This window comes from Podarcis muralis, chromosome 12, assembly GCF_964188315.1.
Source record: "Podarcis muralis chromosome 12, rPodMur119.hap1.1, whole genome shotgun sequence".
NCBI lineage: Eukaryota > Metazoa > Chordata > Lepidosauria > Squamata > Lacertidae > Podarcis > Podarcis muralis.
In genome coordinates, this window is record NC_135666.1 from 3,514,903 (window position 1) to 3,536,468 (window position 21,566).

A 21,566-nucleotide genomic window follows, 5' to 3' on the forward strand; every position below is an offset into this window, starting at 1 on the left:
CAGCGCGAGGAGCCGGCGTCCCGCGCGCCGCGTGAGGCAAGAGCGAGTGGGAGGCTGGTCCGCTGCGCGTGCGCGCGGGAGAGTGGCGGCGGTGTGGCAGCCGCCGCCGCGGCGTCCCGCGGGCTCTGCGCATGCGCGGGGCCAAGAGAGTGGGAGGCGTCGGGCCCCGGCGGCGGTGGCGGCGGAGGAGGCGCGGAAGGCCGGGAAGGACAATGGCGGCGGCGGCGGCCGCCTCAGCAGCAGCCGTGCCTGCAGGCGGCGGCGGCGGCGGCGTCCTGGGGTCTGCGGCGGCGGGGGGCGCGCCCGGCTCGGGGGTCTCCTCCGCCGCCCCGTTGTCGGCGTCGCGGCGCAAGGACGGCGGCCCCTCGGGGAAGTTCTGGGAGAGCCCCGACACCGTCTCTCAGCTGGACGCCGCGCGGGCCTGGCTCGGCAAGCACTGCAAGAAGGTGAGGAGGCCCAGGACCAGGCCCCGGCCCCGGCGGCGGCGGCGTCGCCTGAGGAGAAAGAGGCCTCGCCTTCTTCCCCTCAGGGGGCCCCGCCGCCTCCCCTCCCTCTCTCCCTCACGGGCCCCTTTCCTTCCCTCGGCGAGGGAGGGAGGGAGGGCGGGGCCTCAGGGGGGAAGCCGCCCCCTCCCCCTCCCCAGCCTGGCACCGGACCCTTGCCCGAGGGAGCCTCCCTCTGGCGGGGCTGGCGGAGAGGGGGGCATGACAAAGGGAGGCGACTCCAGTGCCAAAAACAAAACAAACCCCAAGACGGGAGGTGATCTGGCGCGGCGGGGGCGGGGGTGCCCTTTGAAGTGCTGCAGAAGTCAGCGGGGTTTACTCCCGAGTAAGGGTGCGCAGAACGAGGAGGAGGGAAGCCGGGTGGGGACTCAAAGGGGGCCAGGTGTAGGCGAGGGAATGAAGAGCAACTTGGTGGGCAACACTGGGGGTGTGAGGGATGGGCGTCCTCTCTGGAGGGTTGTTTCCCATTATAAAGAGTATTTGAGGGGTGGATCAGCAGGGCTTCAGCCAGCCGACTTCCTTTGGGACTAATGGGGTGCATGTAAACACGCTTGTGCAGGTTGCATTTTGCAATAAACAGGTGCTGAATTGTTGGCAGGCGGAAGGGTGACCCTTTTCGGGTCATGTGGTTTGTGTTTATCTTGTGTATGTAGATGTTTACATACAGAATGAGTAGTGGAGGGGAGAAGGGTCATTGGTTTGTTCTTGTTTTCATTATAAATTTTGTATTTTTTTATCTTGTGTTTTTATGCTGTGAGCTTCCCTGAGACCTGCAAATGAAGGGTGGCATGCAAATTCAATAAATAAATAAATAGATAGATAGATAGATAGATAGATAGATAGATAAATAGATAGAAGGGGTGTGTGTGGCTTAAGAGAGAAAGGAACTGAATGGAGTGTAATCCTGGGAATAGTTGGGGGCAGGGACCTAGGCTCCTTGTCTCCTGAGAATGGTAGTTTAAAAGGGGAGTGGCAAATTGGTTCAGACTTGGTCAGGGTGTCCTGTTACCTACCTGGGTTTAGGAGAAAGAGGATAGCCTTTTCCAGTTGAATGGGAGCTCTTGTGTGAAGCGAAGGGGGCGGGCTCTGTGCGGGAGAGGCAAGGTCTTTGCTTTCCCTGGGAAGAACTAACAAAGGGCCAGCTGCCTCTTCACCCTGCAGTTGTGGGGCTTGTTATGTTAAAGCTGTTCCTGCTTCAAATATCAGGTTGCTGTTGTTCTTTATTTTCAGCTTTTCTGCAGGGTGGGCTATAAGGTCAGAGGGATAATGTGTGATGGAACAAAATGGGGGGGGGGTTGTCCATTTGTAAAGGTCCCTGGGGCACATGCTCAGTGTGGTCTTTTGTCCTAAGAGGACTTATGGGCCTAGATGTGTGAGCTGACAGGGCCATCCGTTTCATTTAAGTCTAGCTGAAGCTGTCTTTGCATTAATTTCTGAGGTGGTGATGAAACCGTGAAGTTGTCCAAGGTCCTCTGTGTGTAGCCAAGCAATTACGTACCATGTGGAACTTTAAATATGGGCTTGTTTCCCCTTTTTACGAGATGTCTTGGCATAGTAAAAGGGATAACGTTCATAGCAGCATATAATCTCTGAGACAGTTAAAACGTTATTAACATAGCAGTAAAAAGCATTATTGAAGTCTCAGAGGTTAGCGAATGAAACTGTTGGAAGTGTTCTTTAAAAGCATGAATGTAATAGATGAGGAAATAAGTACTATCAATGCAGGAACCCAGGGCATATATACAGAATTAAAACTACATGTTTCCCTAGACCCAGAGATATGTGATGGCTTTATTATTCCCTTTTTGAGGATGGAGCTTGGGAGGATGGTTGCCATCCAGCTCCATGCATGGTTGGAAGAAGCAGATTTGCTGGACCCATTTCAGTCTTGTTTCAGGCCTAATTTTGCCATTGAAGAAGCCTTGGTTGATGACCTGTGCTGGGAGAGGATTGACCCTCTTGGTTTTTCTCTCAGTGGCTTTTGATACTGTTCTCCGTGGTATTCATCTGGAGTGGCACTGCTGGTTGTGTGTTGAAGGCAGAGTGATATGGTGGTTCTGTTCTGTCTTATCCATATGGCAGTTTCCAGAGAGTGGCAGAGGGGGACTGCTGTGTGAGCCCATAGCAAGCCGGCTATGTGGTTCTGGGGCTCCTTCTTGACCCCAATGCTTTTTAACAGCTGTATGGTTATCTGGGTAGGGTTGGAATAGAGTCTTTAGTATGCGGTTGACACCCAGCTCCTGTTTCTCCCCTAATCAGTTAAGGATGTATAACTGCTTTGAGGTAGAAATGCTTTGGTTGGGGGCCAGAAAACTGAAGTTGAATCCCAACAAAACAGATGCTGTGTCTTTGTAGCTCTTATGTCCAGGAATTGGGTAAGAGGCCAGTTCTGCACGGAGTTGCAACCCCCTTGAAGCGGCCAGGTGCATACCTTGGGAGTAGTCCCAGATTTCTCTTTGTGTGGAAGGCAAAGTAGCATCAGTGGTATTTCTAACATCTACTGGTTCACCAACTGCGGCCATTCCTGGTTCGGTATAACCTGGCTGCAGTAGTCCTCACCCCCTGGCTAAAACCGGAACTGATGCTGTATAGATTGAACAGGTAGTGCTCTGGAGAACTCTGCTGGAGTAACTGTGCTGTAACTGTGGTGTCCAACTTTGTCCAAATCTGAGCCCCTTTATCGTTAGGACAGCACAACTTAGAGGAGGCTGCTAAAGATTTCAGAACAGTGCTTCATGGGCCAAATGTCAAAAGGGCATTCATCACTCAGAAAAGCTCTGCTCAATGGCTGTTTGCAAACTCAGCAATGACAGAGAAGCAAGCTTTCTTTGTTGCTATCACTGCCACATGGTTAGTGTAGTAGTGCATTCTCACCCATGTTCATTTAGAGTCGAAGGTTGATGCCACCTGTGCGCTTGCTGTCAGTTCTGCTGCTTCAATGCACACATGTCATTAGAGTACCAAGACAGCCCCATGGTTGACATGGATGCTGTGAAGTCCTGAGACAGCCACCCAGCTCCTGTCATCAGAAAGATGGCAGTCTCTTTCACCTTCCCTGTCTTCGACACTTAACTCCCCTGGTCCACCTCTAACAAAACACCAGGCAGCAGATAACATTCAAGTGAATAACAGTGTTGTAAAGTAAATAATTAATGCCAGGGGATATCAGGCTAGGAGATGCTTGCAGTATAAACATACCAGGCACAAATCACACCCCAGCTTTTACCTGGGATCAAAGAGGCACTCAGAATCACTGAGAACTCCCAAGTGCTTTGTCTCTGAAGTGCTGCACAGTGTCAGGTGTCATACACTTCTCCATCTCTTGCCAAAGGGCTCAGGGAGCCTTGCCAATAAGCCCACAGAAATTACTAACCTGCAGTTTTATTTTTCCTCATAAAGTGGTTGGCAGAGGCTGAACTCTTTTTATGAAGGAAAAAGGAGACTAGTAAGACGGACTTTGCTTCTATGCAGAGGAGGGAATTTCCCTTTGTTCCTAGCTCAGAAATTCAGGGAGATACCAGAGAGATTCAGTGAAGGTGGCACTTCGCTTGGCTTCCTTCATGCCCATGATAGAAAAAAATACAATACTTCTTTGTCTCCAGCAGATGGCAGCCCAGTGCCCACTCACCTGTGTGTGATTATTCCACATTGCCTGTGATAATACTAGACTAGATATGTGGGGAGGGTTAAGGCTCAGCGGGGGACCATAAGCAATGCCTACCTAGACCAAACTTTCAAAATTCCTGTGAAATACCATTTCTTTTACACATCCGTCAGTGCACATGGTGGTTTACAGCGTAAGTGAAAAAACTGGGTTGCTGTTAAAAGGAAGTGACCGCTTTGAAATTTGACAATCGAGATGACAGAGGAAAGAGATGTGAGAGAGGCAACGGCAGTTCAGGATACTGGTGAACAAATGTCAATACACAGACTTTGTTGCAATTGGGTATGAAGACGGGGTGTCAAGCTACGGCTCCACGGAAAGAGGATTTTGAGGATCACTTTAATTTGTGAAATGTGTTCATACTAATGTGCATTTCTCTTACTGGTGCAAGCTCATGCATTTGAACAGTGGACAAAAATGTGAACGTAATCTTGGGTAGCAAATGGTTATCAGCTTTGTCCACTGTTGGACACTGTTTATAAGAAGTGCATGCAATATAAATAGGGTGCCCTTTAATGCCTGAGAGACTGGGACGAGGGTGGCGCTGTGGGTTAAACCACAGAGCCTAGGACTTGCCAATCAGAAGGTCGGCGATTCGAATCACCACGAAACTCCCGTTGCTCTCTCCCTGCTCCTGCAAACCTAGCAATTCGAAAGCACACAAAAAAGTGCAAGTAGATAAATAGATACCGCTCTGGCAGGAAGGTAAACGGTGTTTCCGTGCGCTGCTCTGGTTTGCCAGAAGCGGCTTAGTCATGCTGGCCACATGACCTGGAAGCTGTACGCCGGCTCCCTCGGCCAATAAAGTGAGATGAGTGCCGCATCCCCACAGTCGGTCACAGCTAGACCTAATGGTCAGGGGTCCCTTTACCTTTACTAATGCCTGAGAGATGCCCAGAGTGGCTGGGGCAACCCACTCAGATGAGCGAGGTACAAATAATTTATTATTATTATTATTAGTAGTAGTAGTAGTAGTAGTATTAGCAGCAGCAGCAATAGTAGTAGTAGTATACTGTAGTGTTGAACACAGGAGTAGTACTGGCCTTGCCAGTGATGGTTTGCATTTAATGTATTGAAAACTAATAGCAGCTTAAATGAACTTGGCAAATTTAAATCTAATGACAGCTCCTCTTTGACTGACTAGCTACTAACTTGTGTTGCAGAATAACTGTTAAAAGTCAGGATTAAAAAGTCACCAACGTGGCAGAAATGAACCTTGAATTTGTGGCGTTAAAGTTGCTGTAGCTTGTGAGTGACTTTCCAGATGAGTGAAAAGACAAAGATTGATTTGGGAAATGTTTGCTTTCCAGTATGTTCAAGCAGATGCTCCTACCAATAAAACGCTGGCTGGGCTTGTGGTGCAGCTGCTGCAGTTTCAGGAAGATGCCTTCGGAAAACATGTTGCCAATCCTGCCTTTACAAAGTTCCCTGTGAGTATTTAAAACGCTCTTGTAATGTTTCTTCAGCTGTTGTGTTTGCCATATACTTCAAAGTAAATAGGTCTACAGCTGCCTTCTGAAAAAGCTGCCAACACTTAAGAGTGGGAGGCTGTATTTGAACCCAGAAGCAAAAGGATTGATTCTTCCTGTTTCACTTGGTGTCAGAAACACAAGTTGACAAATTTTGCCTTCACTCTTCGTAATTCTTGTGCTGTTATATCTGCTAACAACCCTGCAGGGTTCAATATACTAAGAATACTGTAGGATTAAATCAGAGCTGGGCTTTGTTTTGAGACTTTAATACATAAGTAGATGGAACCCAAATATGTGCTTGGGCCAAGCCGTTTAGGATTTCATAGGTAATCGCCAGCATCTTGAGTTGCAATTCCTTTTGTGAACTTCAAGATGGCAAACTCAGTGATGGCATGCATTTCAATTGATCTTTTTGTCTTTATGATTTAAATTAAATAGATCAGTCTTGATTACCCCTACTTATGTAGTGCTTGTTGGGCACAGCACTGGAGCAACTTGAGAGACCACGTATTTTATTGTAGAATATTTCACTACACCCCTGACAAGAGGGATAGCTAGGATAGTCACACACAGAGGACTGTCTTGACCTCAAGGGGTCCTGATTTGGTGCTGAGTAATTCTCTAGGACCCTGACTTTGTTTGGGTTCATATCATTTGCTCCTACTTGGTTGCACCAATAAATTAGGAAGGTAGGGATAACTGTTCACATACACTCTGGGAGTTGTTTCTGTGCAACACATGGCCTGTCAATTTTTGCACTACAGATTTGCAGTGCTGTAGTGTACTGTTTAATATTTTAGATTTTAAGGACAGTATGCAGGACCCAAATGTAACTTGAAATCTCTAACATTGTGGGGGGTGGGTGGGAGACACAGGAGACCAGTGAGGTGTGTGTACTTTAAGTTTCAGCCTGCCAATACTTTGCTCAAATAATGTGATTTTTTTTTTTGCAACTGGTTCCTTGGGAGGCTTGTACTGTTTAATATTCCGCTGCTTCACTGCTTGCTTCTGCTTTTGTTACTGTGAGTAGGAATGTCACCTTGATATTTTCTCTGTTTTAGGCAAAGTGCTTCATGGACTTCAAAGCTGGAGGAACACTATGTCACATTCTTGGTGCTGCATATAAGTACAAAAATGAGCAAGGATGGTGAGTCTTTTTCTTTTCATCTTTGAGTATGAGCATGTGGCACTTTATTTCAAAGAACTTGTAGTTAGATCAGGTTTTTCATTGGAAAATTCTTTATATTCTTTCCTGTATGTTGTTATTTTGTAATAGATAAGCATGGCAAAGTTGACATAATAATAATAATAATAATAATAATAATAATAATAATAATAATAATAATAATAATAATATAATATATTATTTATACCCCGCCCATCTGGCTAGGCTTCCCCAGCCACTCTGGGCAGCTTCCAACAAAACACTAAAATACAATAACCTATTAAACATTAAAAGCTTCCCTAAACAGGGCTGCCTTCTAAAAGTTTGGTACTTATTTTTCTCTTTGACATCTGGTGGGAGGGTGTTCCACAGGGCAGGTGCCACTACTGAGAAGGCCCTCTGCTTGCTTCCCTGTAACTTGGCTTCTTGCAGTGAGGGAACCGCCAGAAGGCCCTTGGCGCTGGACCTCAGTGTCCGGGCAAAACGATGGAGGTGGAGACGTTCCTTAAGGTATACTGGACCAAGGCCTAACACACACACACACACACACACACACACAGACACAGAGGTTCTATAGATTCTGTGGGATCAGGTGATCTGGCATGCCCAGGGCAAGGGTGTGTGTGAATCATGTTGTAGCAACTTCCGGAGGCAGAGGAAAGTTTGCTTCCTCTGTCTAGCTCCATGCTTATCTGTGGATCCTATCCGGTGATTTTACATGCCATTAGAGAACTTCTGAAGCAGAGTGGCATAACATTTTTTAAATAGTCGCTTGTTTTTCCTTTGGCCGCTCAAATTTCCTTTCAGACCTTGTTAGTGCTTCAGATTCTGGCATTCACTTCATGATGAGTGAGGATAAAGGAACAAACAGATGCCGGGAGCAAACAGGGCAAGAGCATCAGATCTCATTCTTCTCTGTAACTTTGAAAATAATCTACCTGGCGGCTATCCTTAAACAAAACACTGGATTAGTCTTTGGATTGAGCCAGCGATGCAACTCTTGATATTTTCAAGGCTTGTAGAAGAGAAGAGGAGGAAAGGAAACAGTTTAGTCCAAACACTTGTATGCATACATGCTTCTCCTGTTGCACATAGGGTCTGTGGTGAGGATAATGGACTAGGAACCGCCTCTCACATGACACCTGCTACTCGTCTGTCCTGATTTTCATTCCTACATGTAATTCCATTATATGGCTGCTTATTTTCCTTTTGATGCATAGCATTTTTCTGGGGTATCTCCCTTCCCCCAAATCCTAGATAATTGTGGTTGTTCTCACTGCCTTTATTTTTTCCCTGGCCTCATCTTCCTTTCTCTTTCTCCACTCCATTAAATTGTGGTTCCTTGGAGTGCCCTAAGTCTAAAGGCTCTCTAGGAAATGTTTCTGTATGCATGGACAGAACTTCTGATGGAATTGATGGGACAAGGTGTTGCCTTATCACATGCACAGGACCATCAAAGACTGTATCAGATGCTGTATAGCCCTAATTCCATGCAATGCTGTCTTGAATTATCCCAAACATGTCTAAAGGTTTTTAGCTATACTAAGTACTATATAAATATTTTTTGTTGCAGGCGCCGATTTGATTTGCAGAACCCTTCCCGAATGGATCGAAACGTCGAAATGTTTATGAATATTGAAAAAACATTGGTGCAGGCAAGAATTCTGTTAATAATAATGATTAATTTATGGTCTTCTGTGTGGAAATTTATTTCTAGCTTTAAGGCTTGCTGTGAATGTGATCACAGGCCTACCTGTGAACATATGTTAAAATTGCATCGTAGCTTGCTGGCATATCGTCCCATTAAAAATATAGATTAGCAGGAGGATAAGGGGATAAATGTGTATGTAGTTAAGAATTCAGGAAAGGAAGCAATTATTTTAATTTCTAAAGCAGGATTATCACTTATAGAACAATTAATTGGCAGAAAGTTCTTCAGTCTTGCCTACCTTCACAATAACTCTGTGAGGCAGATCAGTCATGTTTGGGATACTGCAGCAGAGCAAGCATGATTTTCCTGGAGCCATATGGCAGAGGTTCCAGCTCTAGGTGCCTATGCTAGTGCACTCGATTATGCTTGCAAAATTCAGTTCTTAGTTTAGTAAACAATTTATGTACTGCTTGGTTATAACAAAACCCTACACAAATGAACCTCAAAATAATAAGTTACATTTCAAACTGTCCTGCAAAGGAGGCATGGACAAAGAAAACCACAAATGGTGATCCTATAGCTCACTTTCTCTTCGGCTGTTGATACTTCACCAGCAAACCTGCTGGGCTTTGATGATCATTCATGTGCTGGGATGTCACCCGCACAAACTTAGCTTAAGAACTGAGAGCAGTATTCTGTTCAATTCACCACTTTGCGTGTATACCTGAGATTTAGCTGTCTTCGAGTTCACCTTGACAGAGCTTCTGCAATGTGAAAACTTCCATTTCTACCAGCAGAAATTAGCCTTATAAAAGATACTGGCTGGGATCCATAGAGATCATCATCATCATAAACAACAACAATTATTATTATTATTTTATTATTATTTATATTCCGCCCATCTGACTGAGTTGCCCCAGCCACTCTGGATTCCCTCATGATAAAGCACATCTAGTGGGATGTTTACTTGGCACAGCAGATCCCCATCCCTTATGAGAGACTGCTTTGAAAAGTCCCTCAGTTTCATATATGATTTGACACATGATACAGGAGGCTGCTGCTGCAGACATAGGAAATCCCAAACACCCTACATGTTGAACAGGTTGTATTGTTTCTGGAAGCTTGCTATTAACATAAATTTTGACATTAAATATACATTTAATTCTAAACAAACACGGCAGATACTGTTGCTTTCCTGGTTGTGGCAATAATGAGATATTAATTGTGATGGACTGAGCCCTAGTGTGGAATAAACTAGCCCTGGTGCATGTTAATGCTCTTGATCCTTGATTCTTTTGATTTCTCAGTTGAACTCTTGGCTGCTTATAGTGTCTCTCTCCACTGAGCCACAGCCGAATACTAGCACAGTGTGGGGAAAGTAGATGGAGAAATTTTTCTCCTCCTCGTGATACTGGAACCAAATGAGGTTCTCCGGTGAAGCTGGGCAGAGATCCAGAACATACAAACAGGAAGTATTTATTCAAATAGTGCATGCAGGTGTCCCCCCCACCAAACATAGACAGAGATTATATTCCAGAACCTGTGCGCATAAGTGGGGAGCATCCTTTAAACGCCCTCTCTGCCACACTGTCTCCAATCCAGACAAAGAATAGGTAATGGTAAAGGGACCCCTAACCATTAGGTCCAGTCGTGGCCGACTCAGGGGTTGTGGTCTCATCTCGCTTTATTGGCCGAGGGAGCCGGCGTACAGCTTCCGGGTCATGTGGCCAGCAGGACTAAGCCGCTTCTGGCAAACCAGAGCAGCACACGGAAACGCCGTTTACCTTCCCACTAGAGCGGTAGCTATTTATCTACTTGCACTTTGACGTGCTTTTGAACTGCTAGGTTGGCAGGAGCAGGGACCGAGCAACGGGAGCTCACCCCATTGCGGGGATTCGAACCGCCGACCTTCTGATCGGCAAGTCCTAGGCTCTGTGGTTTAACCCACAGCGCCACCCGCATCCCTAGACAAAGAATACCGTATACAAAAATATTCACAACTAGAATGGAAGCTCTGGAGTCAGCTGGAGGATGTGCAGGAAAGCAGCTACTGCTGCTACCACTCTCACCAGCTGTTAGGCACAGAGGCTGAGCAGCCTAAACAAAGCCCGGCTGCACCTCTTTGGGGCTTCCTCTGCCCTCACAGATGTCCTCTTTGGGCTCCAGGGATGGTCCCCTTGCAAGACTCTCCAGCTCTCTCCCGCCGTTTCCAGGTTGTGTGTAATGGATTACCATAGTTGTGCCGGTAATCTCTTTATTACTGGTTTTTGTTTTTAATAAAATGATCTTTCCTTTATTTTCTCTTCCAGAATAACTGTCTGAGCAGACCAACCATCTACCTCGTACCAGAAATTGAACTGAAGTTAGCTAATAAGCTAAAGGACATTGTCAAACGTCACCAGGTATCAGGCACATCATACATTTAGCATGTCAAATGTTGATCTGTTTAGCATAATTGCAAAGGGACTCAGCACATAGGGACATAATTATTTCAGACTCTTATTTCCGGGCTGGAGAACTACTGGCCCTCCAGATGTTGGTGGACTTCCAACACCCATCAACCCCAGACAGCATGACCAATGGCCAAGGATTATGGGAGTTGTAGTTCAGCAACATTTGCAGGGCCACAGATTCCCCATGTCTGCTCTAGCTAATAGAACTTTCTGGAGGAGATGGTGATTTGCTTCAGCTTGTGATGTAGACTTGAGTCAAGTGACTAAAATGTATTTCCTGCTCACCTTCAAAATAACTGTAATATTTCCATTTTACATGTATCTTATCCGTGTGAAAACCTCTTTGACATCATAGGCGTGTTCACAGGTGCAACATTATGTCAGATTGTAAGGCTACAATCTTGGTATGAGGTGCCTATTAGTAATATCTTCATTATTTGCTACCTTCCAACCTGGGGTCCACATTGCTCTGGACTGCAGAGTGGGAGCTGCTTTCCTCCTAAGCCCTTCCTCTCTGAGAGAACAGCTAGGGAAGAACTTCAACTGCTGCCTCTGCTCTTCTCCACAGCTGAAAAGGGGCTCCTGGGGTTATTTATCCACTGGCCTCATAAACCTGGAACAAGCACTGGTCAGCTTTTTGTCATAATGGCAAGATTCAATCCTTGACTCAATGACGCCAGGGAGTGGATGTACTTCTATTAGCTGTGTGAATTGGAAGAGACTCTTTCCTCCCTCTTCTCCCCCACTCCAAAAGGAAATGAGGGGAACATGCGAGCATTCTTCAGTTTTCCTATTGGAGATTAACTTCTCACCCAAATAGTTGAAGGCAAAGCTGAGAATACAAAGGTACATACATATGTAATTTCATTTGTAAGTCACCCTTCCACAGTTCAGACCATCCTCAAGGCTGCTTACAACATGAAAAAACATGTAATTGCAATGTAACAGAAGACGTCCTAAACAATCTTCCTTTGGCGATCACTCGTAGCCGAGTAAGATTGTCTTCCATAAACACGGTTTTAACAATGAGTCCGTAAGTGACTGTGGAGGCCAATTCTGGATCCACACATCCTTCCACAGTGGGGACATTGGTTTCTGGGCAGGAGTTGAGCCCGGTGTGGATTTGCCAAGCGTGCCTTCCTCTTAGCACGTTTCTCCCTTTAGTCCTGAGTTTGAGTGTTTTCAAAGCCCATGACACCTTTGGTAAAGGCTGTTCTCCAACTGGAATGCTTGCAGGCCAGTGTTTCCCAGTTTTTAGATTTGCCTTGAGAGCGTCTTTAAACCTCTTTTGTTGATCACCAGCATTTCACTTTCCATTTTTAAGTTGGGAATAGAGTAGTTGCTTTGGAAGACAATCATCAAGCATCCTAAACAATAAATGGAACATTAAAAAATACACACCCAAGCTGAACAATTCCCACAAAAACCATTAAGATCTAAAATAAAAATACATAACAGCAGCAGCAGCATCCCTCTTCCCCCAAAATCTTTACACAGTACACTAGACCAAGAGTCTGTTCAGCAGCCTCGGCTTGTGTAGCTGGGGTCAGTCAGAGTCCCGCCCTCACAAGCTAGGTGGGAAAAGGCCTGCAAGGCAGGGAGCAGGTCTTCTAGGACTCACAGCCAAAATGGTCTCTAAGAATAGACTTAAGTGTATTGTGCTTCTTGCTAAAAGCAGCTTAGTGTTTATGTAGCTTGTGAAATCAGCAGTGGATTACAGCGTATTAATGTTAAGTTGTCTTAACACTAAGGGCAGGTGGCAGCATGTCCACTTAATCTAAAATTATGGCATTCACTAAAGTGGGCCCTGGCAGAGGTAGAAAATATGCTCTTAAATTTTATTAAATATAAGAAATGGCTTATTGATTAAGTATAGAAAGAACAACATGCAAGACACAAGGTTTCCACATCGCTCAAAACAATGTCAGGTCAAGTTGATTTAAAGGATACTAATAGAATGCAGTTGGTTTATATTTATTATCTATTGATGACATGATATAATATTTATAAGAGTCCGCTGAAAAAGAACCCACCAGACAGGAGTCTTTTGTTTCCATTGTTAGCTGGAGGGGATAGCAACTTAGACCCCCCCCCCCCGGCAAGTAATGAAAACATTTGCCTATAGCTTCAAAAACAAATCTGCATTTAAAAGGGGTAGGAAATCTGAATTGCAAATGATGATGCTTACAAAACAATTTATGTATAAACTAGTGTATAATAAATCTAATGTGCAGATTCACGGTGGGATCAGTGCTGGGTGATGCTCGTAGTTTATTTGAATTAATAGCTGACTCCCCTGTTTCTCAAAAGGTTTAGACTACTTCACTTGCACTAACGGCTGGAATTTTTCAGGGGCTTTCCTTGGTAAGAAAGCAAAATGGGTGTGCTCTTACTATGCCCAGAGTCCAGTTGAGGAAATGGGGCCTATAGATCACTACTCCAATGCCATCTAGTGTCATGTTGTATCCAGGCTCCAAATATGGCATGTTGCTGGGAAAGGAAGGTGATTCTTTATGCATTTATTCCTTAACATATTCCTAATGCAATACCTGTTTTTGTTCTTTCCTAGGGCACAGTCACAGATGAGAAGTCTAAAGCCACCCACCATATTTATCCTGTTCCTACCTCATTGGATGAAGGTAAAATACATTCATTCATCCATTCATTCATTTCTTACTACTTACCTCAAGGGTCTTTGGACCAAAAGCTGATATAGAAGTACCGTATTTTTTCGCCCCATAGGACGCACCGGCCCATAGGACGCACCAAGTTTTTTGGGGGGGAAATAAAGAAAAAAAAATTTATCCCCCCCCCCCCCGCGCTTGTGGGGCCGGCAGCAGGGAGAAACGCTCTTCTCCCCGCCGCCCGCCTTCAGACCAGGTCCGGGGACAGCGGGAAGACACGCTGCGCCTCCCAGCTGTCCCCGGACCTTGTGGGGCAGGCAGCGGGGAGAAGCGCTCTTCTCCCCGCCGCCCGCCTTCAGACCAGGTCCGGGGACAGCGGGAAGACACGCTGCGCCTCCCAGCTGTCCCCGGACCTTGTGGGGCAGGCAGCGGGGAGAAGCGCTCTTCTCCCCGCCGCCCGCCTTCAGACCAGGTCCGGGGACAGTGGGAAGACGCGCTGCGCCTCCCAGCTGTCCGCGGAGCTTGCAGGGCTGGCAGCGGGGTCTCCCCACTGTCAGCCTCCAAACCACTTCGGGAGATAGCGGGATGGCGGCGTTCCGCCTCCCTCTGTCCTCCGACCTTGTGGGGCTGGCGCTGGGGCTCTCCTGAAGCCTGGAGAGCGAGAGGGGTCGGTGTGCACCGACCCCTCTCGCTCTCCAGGCTTCAGCGAAAGCCTGCATTCGCCCCATAGGACGCACACACATTTCCCCTTCATTTTTGGAGGGGGAAAAGTGCGTCCTATAGGGCGAAAAATACGGTATTCTAAGTAAATGAAATATTTTGTACCAGTCCCATCAGTTTTGTGATAAAAAAAAAGATTAAAAAAAATACTAAGGAGGTGTTCTGGAGAGTGGAAACCATCAATTTATTCATTATACAGAGTGAAATGAGATGTGTCTGAAACCTAATGGGTAGTTTGATCAATATAGCTTTTTTCATTCAGTTTACAGACCTTGGAATGGGGGAAATGGTTTTTGAGCATTACCTGGGATATCACAGGGAAATATCTTAATAGGTTTCAGGGTACTGAGGTTTGTATATAACTTCATTTACGCTGTCAGTGCCCACAAAACAAATGCATACAGGTGGATAATACAATACCCTGCCCCACATGGAGCAGGGTATTTTAATTTTGACAGTGGAGGAGATTATCTTGGTGTGGGGTCTTACAGTAAAGATGGGTTTTCGAGGAACAGTTTGGTGCACATTACTGATCTGAGAGGGACGCGGGTGGCACTGTGGGTTAAATCACAGAGCCTAGGGCTTGCCGACCAGAAGGTCGGAGGTTAGAATCCCCGCAACGGGGTGAGCTCCCGTTGCTCGGTACCAGCTCCTGCCAACCTAGCAGTTCGAAAGCACGTCAAAGTGCAAGTAGATAAATAGGTACCGCTCCGGCGGGAAGGTAAACGGCGTTTCCATGCACTGCTCTGGTTCGCCAGAAGCGGCTTAGTCATGCTGGCCACATGACCCGGAAGCTGTACGCCGGCTCCCTCGGCCAATAAAGCGAGATGAGCGCTGCAACCCCAGAGTTGTCCGCGACTGGACCTAATGGTCAAGGGTCCCTTTACCTTTACCGATCTGAGAGGAGGTGTCAGGAAGAAAAGGCCATAAGGGAGAAGGGGGTGGAATCATTTAAGTATCTATTCACAGAGCAGCACCTTTCAAACTAATAATTAGCATGAGAAATCCCATTAGATGTTCTGAGCCATGCATATGGTGAGCTGGTTTGCATGTCATGCTAAGCCTCCATTTCATTTTGAACCACAGCTTGCTTCTGAATATCCCACTGCTGCCTTGCAAATGTGGCACAAACACAACAGCATTGCGTGTTGTGTTATACAAACTCAGATTGTGGTTTGTTTGTTTGTTTGTTTGTTTGTGTGAGCAAACCATGAATGGTAAGCTATCTAAAGCAAGTCCATTAAGAGCAAGCCATGTCTGCAATGCCCAGACATCAGAACCACCAATGAAGAGCACCATGTCTATCCATAGTCTATCCATGGATAGCTCAGTTGGTTAGAGTGTGGTGCTAATGTCACCAAGGTTGCAGGTTGGATCCCTGGATGGGATATTTCTGCTTAGTAGGGGGTCCTCAGGGCCCCTTCCAACTCATATAATTCTATGACAATGGGGTTATTCTAACCACCACCACTCCACTGATCCCAGTCTGTTTCGGAGCAACACTAGATGGCAGCATTCATCTGTGTGGAGCTTTGAGCGCACAGTGGCTTCATCATCCATGCTGTGTGTGTTTTGCATTCTAGTGGTGTCTGTTGAATCTTCCTGTGTGCTTAATTCATTGTGATGTGTTTTCTGCTGCGTTGTATTGAATCTGAGATTGTTTAGAGGGAGCAGCGAGTCATTTTTATTTAGCTGTTGGGGAAAAATGAGAAAAATTCAGGTGCTACCCTAAAGCAGCCTCTTGTGCTTAGTAGCCTTTTGTTCTGGTCCATCCATCTTTTCCTTCTGCATAAGCGCAAAGCAGAGCTGCTGTAATGGCATCGTGAAAAAAGCATGTATGAGCACGTGCCTGCTTGTTTACACTGTTGTCCTTATGTGGGTCACTGAGTATTTTTGACTGAACGTATTTGCATTGGAAGGGAAGAGGTTCTTTTCTCTCTTCATCCCACTCAGCGTGGAAAAGGGAAACTTGCTCTTCTCCTAGACCCAGCTTTTGGATATGCTTGGTTGATCTGGGCAGTGTTCTCTGTATCGATGTATTTTTTCCCATTGCTGTCAACATTTTTTTTTCTAGTCATCTTTTTTTGGGGGGGACGACGACCCTCTTCTTAAAATAATAGAATTGTAGAGTTGGAAGGGATCGCAAGGGTCATCTAGTCTAAACCCCTGCAGTCCAGGAATCTTTTGCCCCACGTGGAGCTCGAACCCAAGACCCTGAGATTTAAGAGTCTCATGCTCCACCAATTGAGCTGCCCCAATCCTTAATCAATCAGTTTATTACAGTCATAGACCAGCAGTGGCTAAAAATACAATACTTATAATAACAATATACAATAATTATAAAAACAAGACAGAATAAAAACAGGGAGGCAAGAATTGCTAACCAACTAGAGCAGGGGTCAGCAAACCTTTTCAGCAGGGGGACCGGTCCAATGTCCCTCAGACCTCGTGGGGGGCCGGACTATATTGGAGGGGTATGAACAAATTCCTATGCCCCACAAATAACCCAGAGATGCATTTTAAATAAAAGGACACATTCTACTCATGTAAAAACATGCTGATTCCCGGACCATCCACGGGCCAGATTTAGAAAGCGATTGGGCCGGATTCGGCCCCCGCGGGGGCCTTCGTTTGCCTACCCATGAACTAGAGTTTTGGCTCTAAAACGAAAACAATCCAATTGAACACTGGCGAAGGAGAGTCATGCGTCTGACACCACCTTTCTGACACTTTCTTAAAATGAGTGAAGAATGTAAGAATAATCTACTGGATCAGGCCCAGTAGCCCCTCTCCAGTATCCTGTTCTCACAGTGGCCAACTAGATGCCTGTTGTGGGAAACAAGGAATGCAGGACTGGAGCGCAACAACCCTCTTTCCACTTGCGCTTCCCAAAAGCTGGTATTCAGAGGAGCACTGCCTCTGACAGTGTTGGGGGAACATCTTCATTCTGGCTAGTAGCCATTGACAGAGTCGCTCCACATGGATTGGTCTAACCCTCTGTTGAAGCCATTCAAGTTGGTGGCATCCAACTACTGCTTCTGGGAGGGAATAGAATAGATTTGCATGCCAAATCTGTGCTACCGTGCGGTGTTTGTAAAAGAGCTTACATTTTTCTAAGTCTTTGAGCAGAGGAGCTTCTCTGCTGGTGCAGCAGCCTCCCGTCTCTCCAATGACAAGCACACTCCGGCAGCGGTCTAGACTCCTGTGAGATCTGCTCGGCCTTGAAATTCTGCCGTGTCAGCCCGCTCCGCCCTCAGGGGAGGATAGGATTTCTCACTTCAAAAATAGCGTTTCCTCTTTCTGGGAATGAAGTATCACTTGAAAGCTGTGCTCCGCTTCCTTTATCTGGAAGAAAGCTCGATCCTTTTGAGCTGGGCTGAGTGCAGATTACAAAAAAGAAAGAAAAAAGGGGGAGGGTAGGAATAGTGTTTGGCAGGATGTGCAGAGGTCATAATGAAGGGAGCAGATGTGGGGAGCAGAAGCTGCTCTGTGTGCGAATGCTGCTTTTGCCCTGGTTCTCGGCCTGAGAAAGTCCGGGGTGGGGGGCGGGAGGGAACAAGAGAGGGAGGAATTATGCCAAGAATTGTGTTACACTTTTGGAAGCTGGCTGCATGCAGCGACTGACTTTCCTCTCCTCTCTCTGAACTCTCCATGACCTGTCACTCAGCCCCCAGCCAGCCTGCTCCTCAGCATCTCTGCTTCCCCACAGCATCCCGTCCTCTGCCACGCGTTGGTTGCAAGATTGTCGTCACAATAGCATTGGCCAAGTAAAGCTGTGCACGTTCCGTTTCCTCCATTTGCATGAAATAGGTTTGAGCTACAAGATGCTGACATATTATGGTTAAAGGCAGGTTTAAGAATTGTCCGCGAAATGTGTGATTATCACTGAGTCATTTAAATGCTATACTCAAGACAACCTGCCAAATACAAAGCTGCACAGAGGAACAATACAGTGGTACCTCGGGTTACATATGCTTCAGGTTACATACGCTTCAGGTTACAGACTCCGCTAACCCAGAAATAGTGCTTCAGGTTAAGAACTTTGCTTCAGGATGAGAACAGAAATTGTGCTCCGTTGGCGCAGCAGCAGGAGGAGGCCCCATTAGCTAAAGTGGTGCTTCAGGTTAAGAACAGTTTCAGGTTAAGTACGGACCTCCGGAACAAATTAAGTACTTAACCCGAGGTACCACTGTACTCCATATCCACAGGGTCTCATTTACTAATGTTAAACTCCCGTGACCTTGAAATGATGGAGCAAATTTATTTATTTGCATTTTATGTCCCTTCAAGAACCTCACATCGGCTAACATTGTGAAAACTCTGTAGAACAACCAGAATAAAACGTTTCTCAAGTGCAATTAAAAGCTAGTTAGTAACTTGCTGAGCAGGTTTTCTAGACGAAGGAGTGGGGGTGAAGAGTTGAGATGCACCATTAGTGGCAACCCTCATCACTGCAAAAGCAACATGTATACAGTCTCCAACTTCTAGAAATTTTAATGGGAAATAGATAGGGCTCAGATTTAATAGTTTCACTGGAGTAATGAAATCTACAGGGACCTTTTGAGGACCAAAGCCTTTGCTCCAATTGTGCACAAGGCTGCAATAAGAATAAAGTGGCCATTGCCAACCCAGTGCCCTCTGGGTGTTTTGGACTACAACTCCCATCAGTCCCAGCCAGCTATCCTATACAGTGGGAACTTAGGTGTTACCAAATTTAATTCCTCGTAACGTTCAGTTTACTTCATAGATAATAAAGGATGGGGAATAGTCAGTTCTAAGTTTCCACTGTAAACCTTTTTCAAAATAGTTTGCTTCCCTTTTTCTTTTCTTTTTTACACACACAGTTCAATTCGAAGTTATATTCCATATTTATAATCCAATTTCTTCCATCCTTGCTTGTACAAATATAATCTGAACTAACATTCAGAGGAGGGTTGCTGAATCTTAAATGTAGAGAAGAAAACTTTAAATAAAGAAATTACAGGCTCCCCTCCCCCCCCAACCGTCTTTTGCACCGAATAAAGTCTTATCTCAAGTTCAAACCTTAAAGTCCTTGCAGATGGTTTTGTTCTGCAGTTTGTGATCTTATCTCTCCTAGCACGCACCTGTACTTTAGTCCAATTAAGCTCTAATTAACAGGAGAACCTCTGCTTCTTAATGGCGGCGTTGGAGGGTTTTCTCCAGGCCAGGTGCTTTTGTACTCAGTTCCTCACTGACCCCTGCATTCCATGTGAAGCCCATTCCCCTGCATCCCTGGGGGAAATTTCCAGGAATGATTTACCCTCTGTTCTTGATTTTCCATGGCCTATGCTCTCCCACTGTTGTGGGAGCTGCCTCCATTAAGGCAGACCAGAACCAGAAGCCTCTAAGGCCCTCTTTGGATGCCCCTGCCAAATGTGATGCAGTGGGTGCAACAAGAGAAGACCTTTTCAGGGATGGCACCCTGGTTATGGAATGCCCTGCCCAGAGAGACTTGCCTGGCTAGGGCACCCGTGTTAGGGCATTTTCATCTTTTAGTGATTTCCTAAGTCTTTTGTATGTGTTTGGAGTTTTAAGAAGTGGGAAAGTTTTGGTGTGAACTTTGCTATATGGATGTCATCATCTGTTCCTGTTTTACACTTTAATGTTTACAGGCAAACACTGCTGTTTGGCAGTGTATAAATGTTGGAAATAAAAATACAGTGGTACCTCTGGATACACACACTTCTGGTTGCGCACACGTCGGGTTATGAGCTGCGCTAACCCGGAAGTAGTTGCCCTGGAATGCGAGTGGAAATGGCGTGCCAGAGGCGTGCGTGCAGCGGGAGACACACTTTCGCTAATGGCGCCTCATGTTAAGAACAGTTTTAGGATAAAAATGGACCTCCAGAATGAATTAAGTTCATAACCAGAGGTACCACTGTAATCACTAAATGTCTATTGTGTTCTGTATTACTGCTTTTCTCCTTGCTCCACGCTGACAAAGCTCTTACCCAGAAACTGAGAATTGAGCCAATCTGAGCAGCAGTTACCTTCCAACTCTACCTTTGCTTCTTAGTTGTGAGCCCTTTGTAGATGGACATTCCATTAAGAAAACGAATCTCCAACCCAGCCCCTAGTGAACTCTTCCTTTTGGGATGACAAAACTGAATGTTTTCAAGCTTGTGAAACTGGAATGGTGTTAAAGCTGGATCACTTTCTGACCCTGATGGCATTTTATTTTTTCCCTTTTGCAGAAGAGTGGCTAAGACCTGTAATGAAGAAAGACAAGCAAGTTCTTGTGCATTGGGGCTACTACCCAGACAGGTAATGACAAGGGTTGAAGTGCCGGTACCCATTTTTCAAAAATATTGCCCCTTGCTTATCGGGTGGGAGGGATACATTCTGTCCCTACCATTTGAAATTCAAGGTGGCTGGCTGCACAGATGTTTGTCCAAGAGCACTGCTGCCGTGACCCCTATAAAAGACCATCCATCATTAGATACATGAAATATCCTCACCTTGATAATATAATAATAATAATAATAATAATAATAATAATAATAATAATAATAATAATAATAATTTATTATTTATACCCCGCCCATCTGGCTGGGCCTCCCCAGCCACTCTGGGCGGCTTCCATAAAAACCAAAAATACAATAAAATATCACATGTTAAAAACTTCCCTGAACAGGGCTGCCTTAAGATGTCTCTTGAATGTCAGGTAGTTATTTATCACTTTGACATCTGCTGGAAGGGCGTTCCACAGGGTGGGCGCCACTACCGAGAAGGCCCTCTGCCTGGTTCCCTGTAGCTTTGCTTCTCGCAATGAGGGAACCGCCAGAAGGCCCTCGGCGCTGGATCTCAGCGTCCGGGCAGAATGATGGGGGTGGAGACGCTCCTTCAGGTATACTGGACCGAGGCCGTTTAGGGCTTTAAAGGTCAGCACCAACACTTTGAATTGTGCTCGGAAACGTACTGGGAGCCAATGCAGGATTGGTTCAGAAGTAACACCAAACCATGGCTTTCCCTAACCGTAGGGTAGACCCCAAACCAAATAGACAAGCAAACTCCAGTTTGTGTGGTTTCCTTCCCCCTTACCACCCTTGATAATTCACAGATGCTCTCCCAAACAGCAGTCCCTCAGTGCAGTCATAACAAACTGCCATTTTCCTAAACCATCCTGTGCAGGCTGTCTTCAGACTGTGGTTCAGATCCTGTTTTGACGGCTGTTTGCAAGCCATAGTTTTGTCCCCCGTGATTCTTGGTCCAGGCAGTACAACAAACCACATGTGATGTTTTGACATTATGTCTGCACCATCTTCTGCTGAGAGAAGAAGATACGGTGATCTT

At 45.9% G+C, this 21,566-nt stretch overlaps 1 protein-coding gene across 2 annotated transcripts in view; it reads left to right on the top strand.

Moving 5' to 3' along the window:
- SMARCC1 (SWI/SNF related BAF chromatin remodeling complex subunit C1) overlaps positions 1-21,566 on the top strand; it is a 94,568-nt gene continuing 73,002 nt past the window's right edge. Inside the window, exons 1-7 of one of the 2 annotated variants that reach the window (XM_077936627.1) lie at positions 1-446; positions 5,478-5,597; positions 6,701-6,786; positions 8,378-8,459; positions 10,765-10,857; positions 13,478-13,547; positions 20,468-20,537. In XM_077936627.1, coding sequence (XP_077792753.1) covers positions 132-446; positions 5,478-5,597; positions 6,701-6,786; positions 8,378-8,459; positions 10,765-10,857; positions 13,478-13,547; positions 20,468-20,537 — 836 coding nt within the window. In that variant the 5' untranslated portion in view covers positions 1-131. The remainder of the gene's footprint in view (positions 447-5,477; positions 5,598-6,700; positions 6,787-8,377; positions 8,460-10,764; positions 10,858-13,477; positions 13,548-20,467; positions 20,538-21,566) is intronic. The other variant, XM_077936628.1, reaches the window with a different exon arrangement.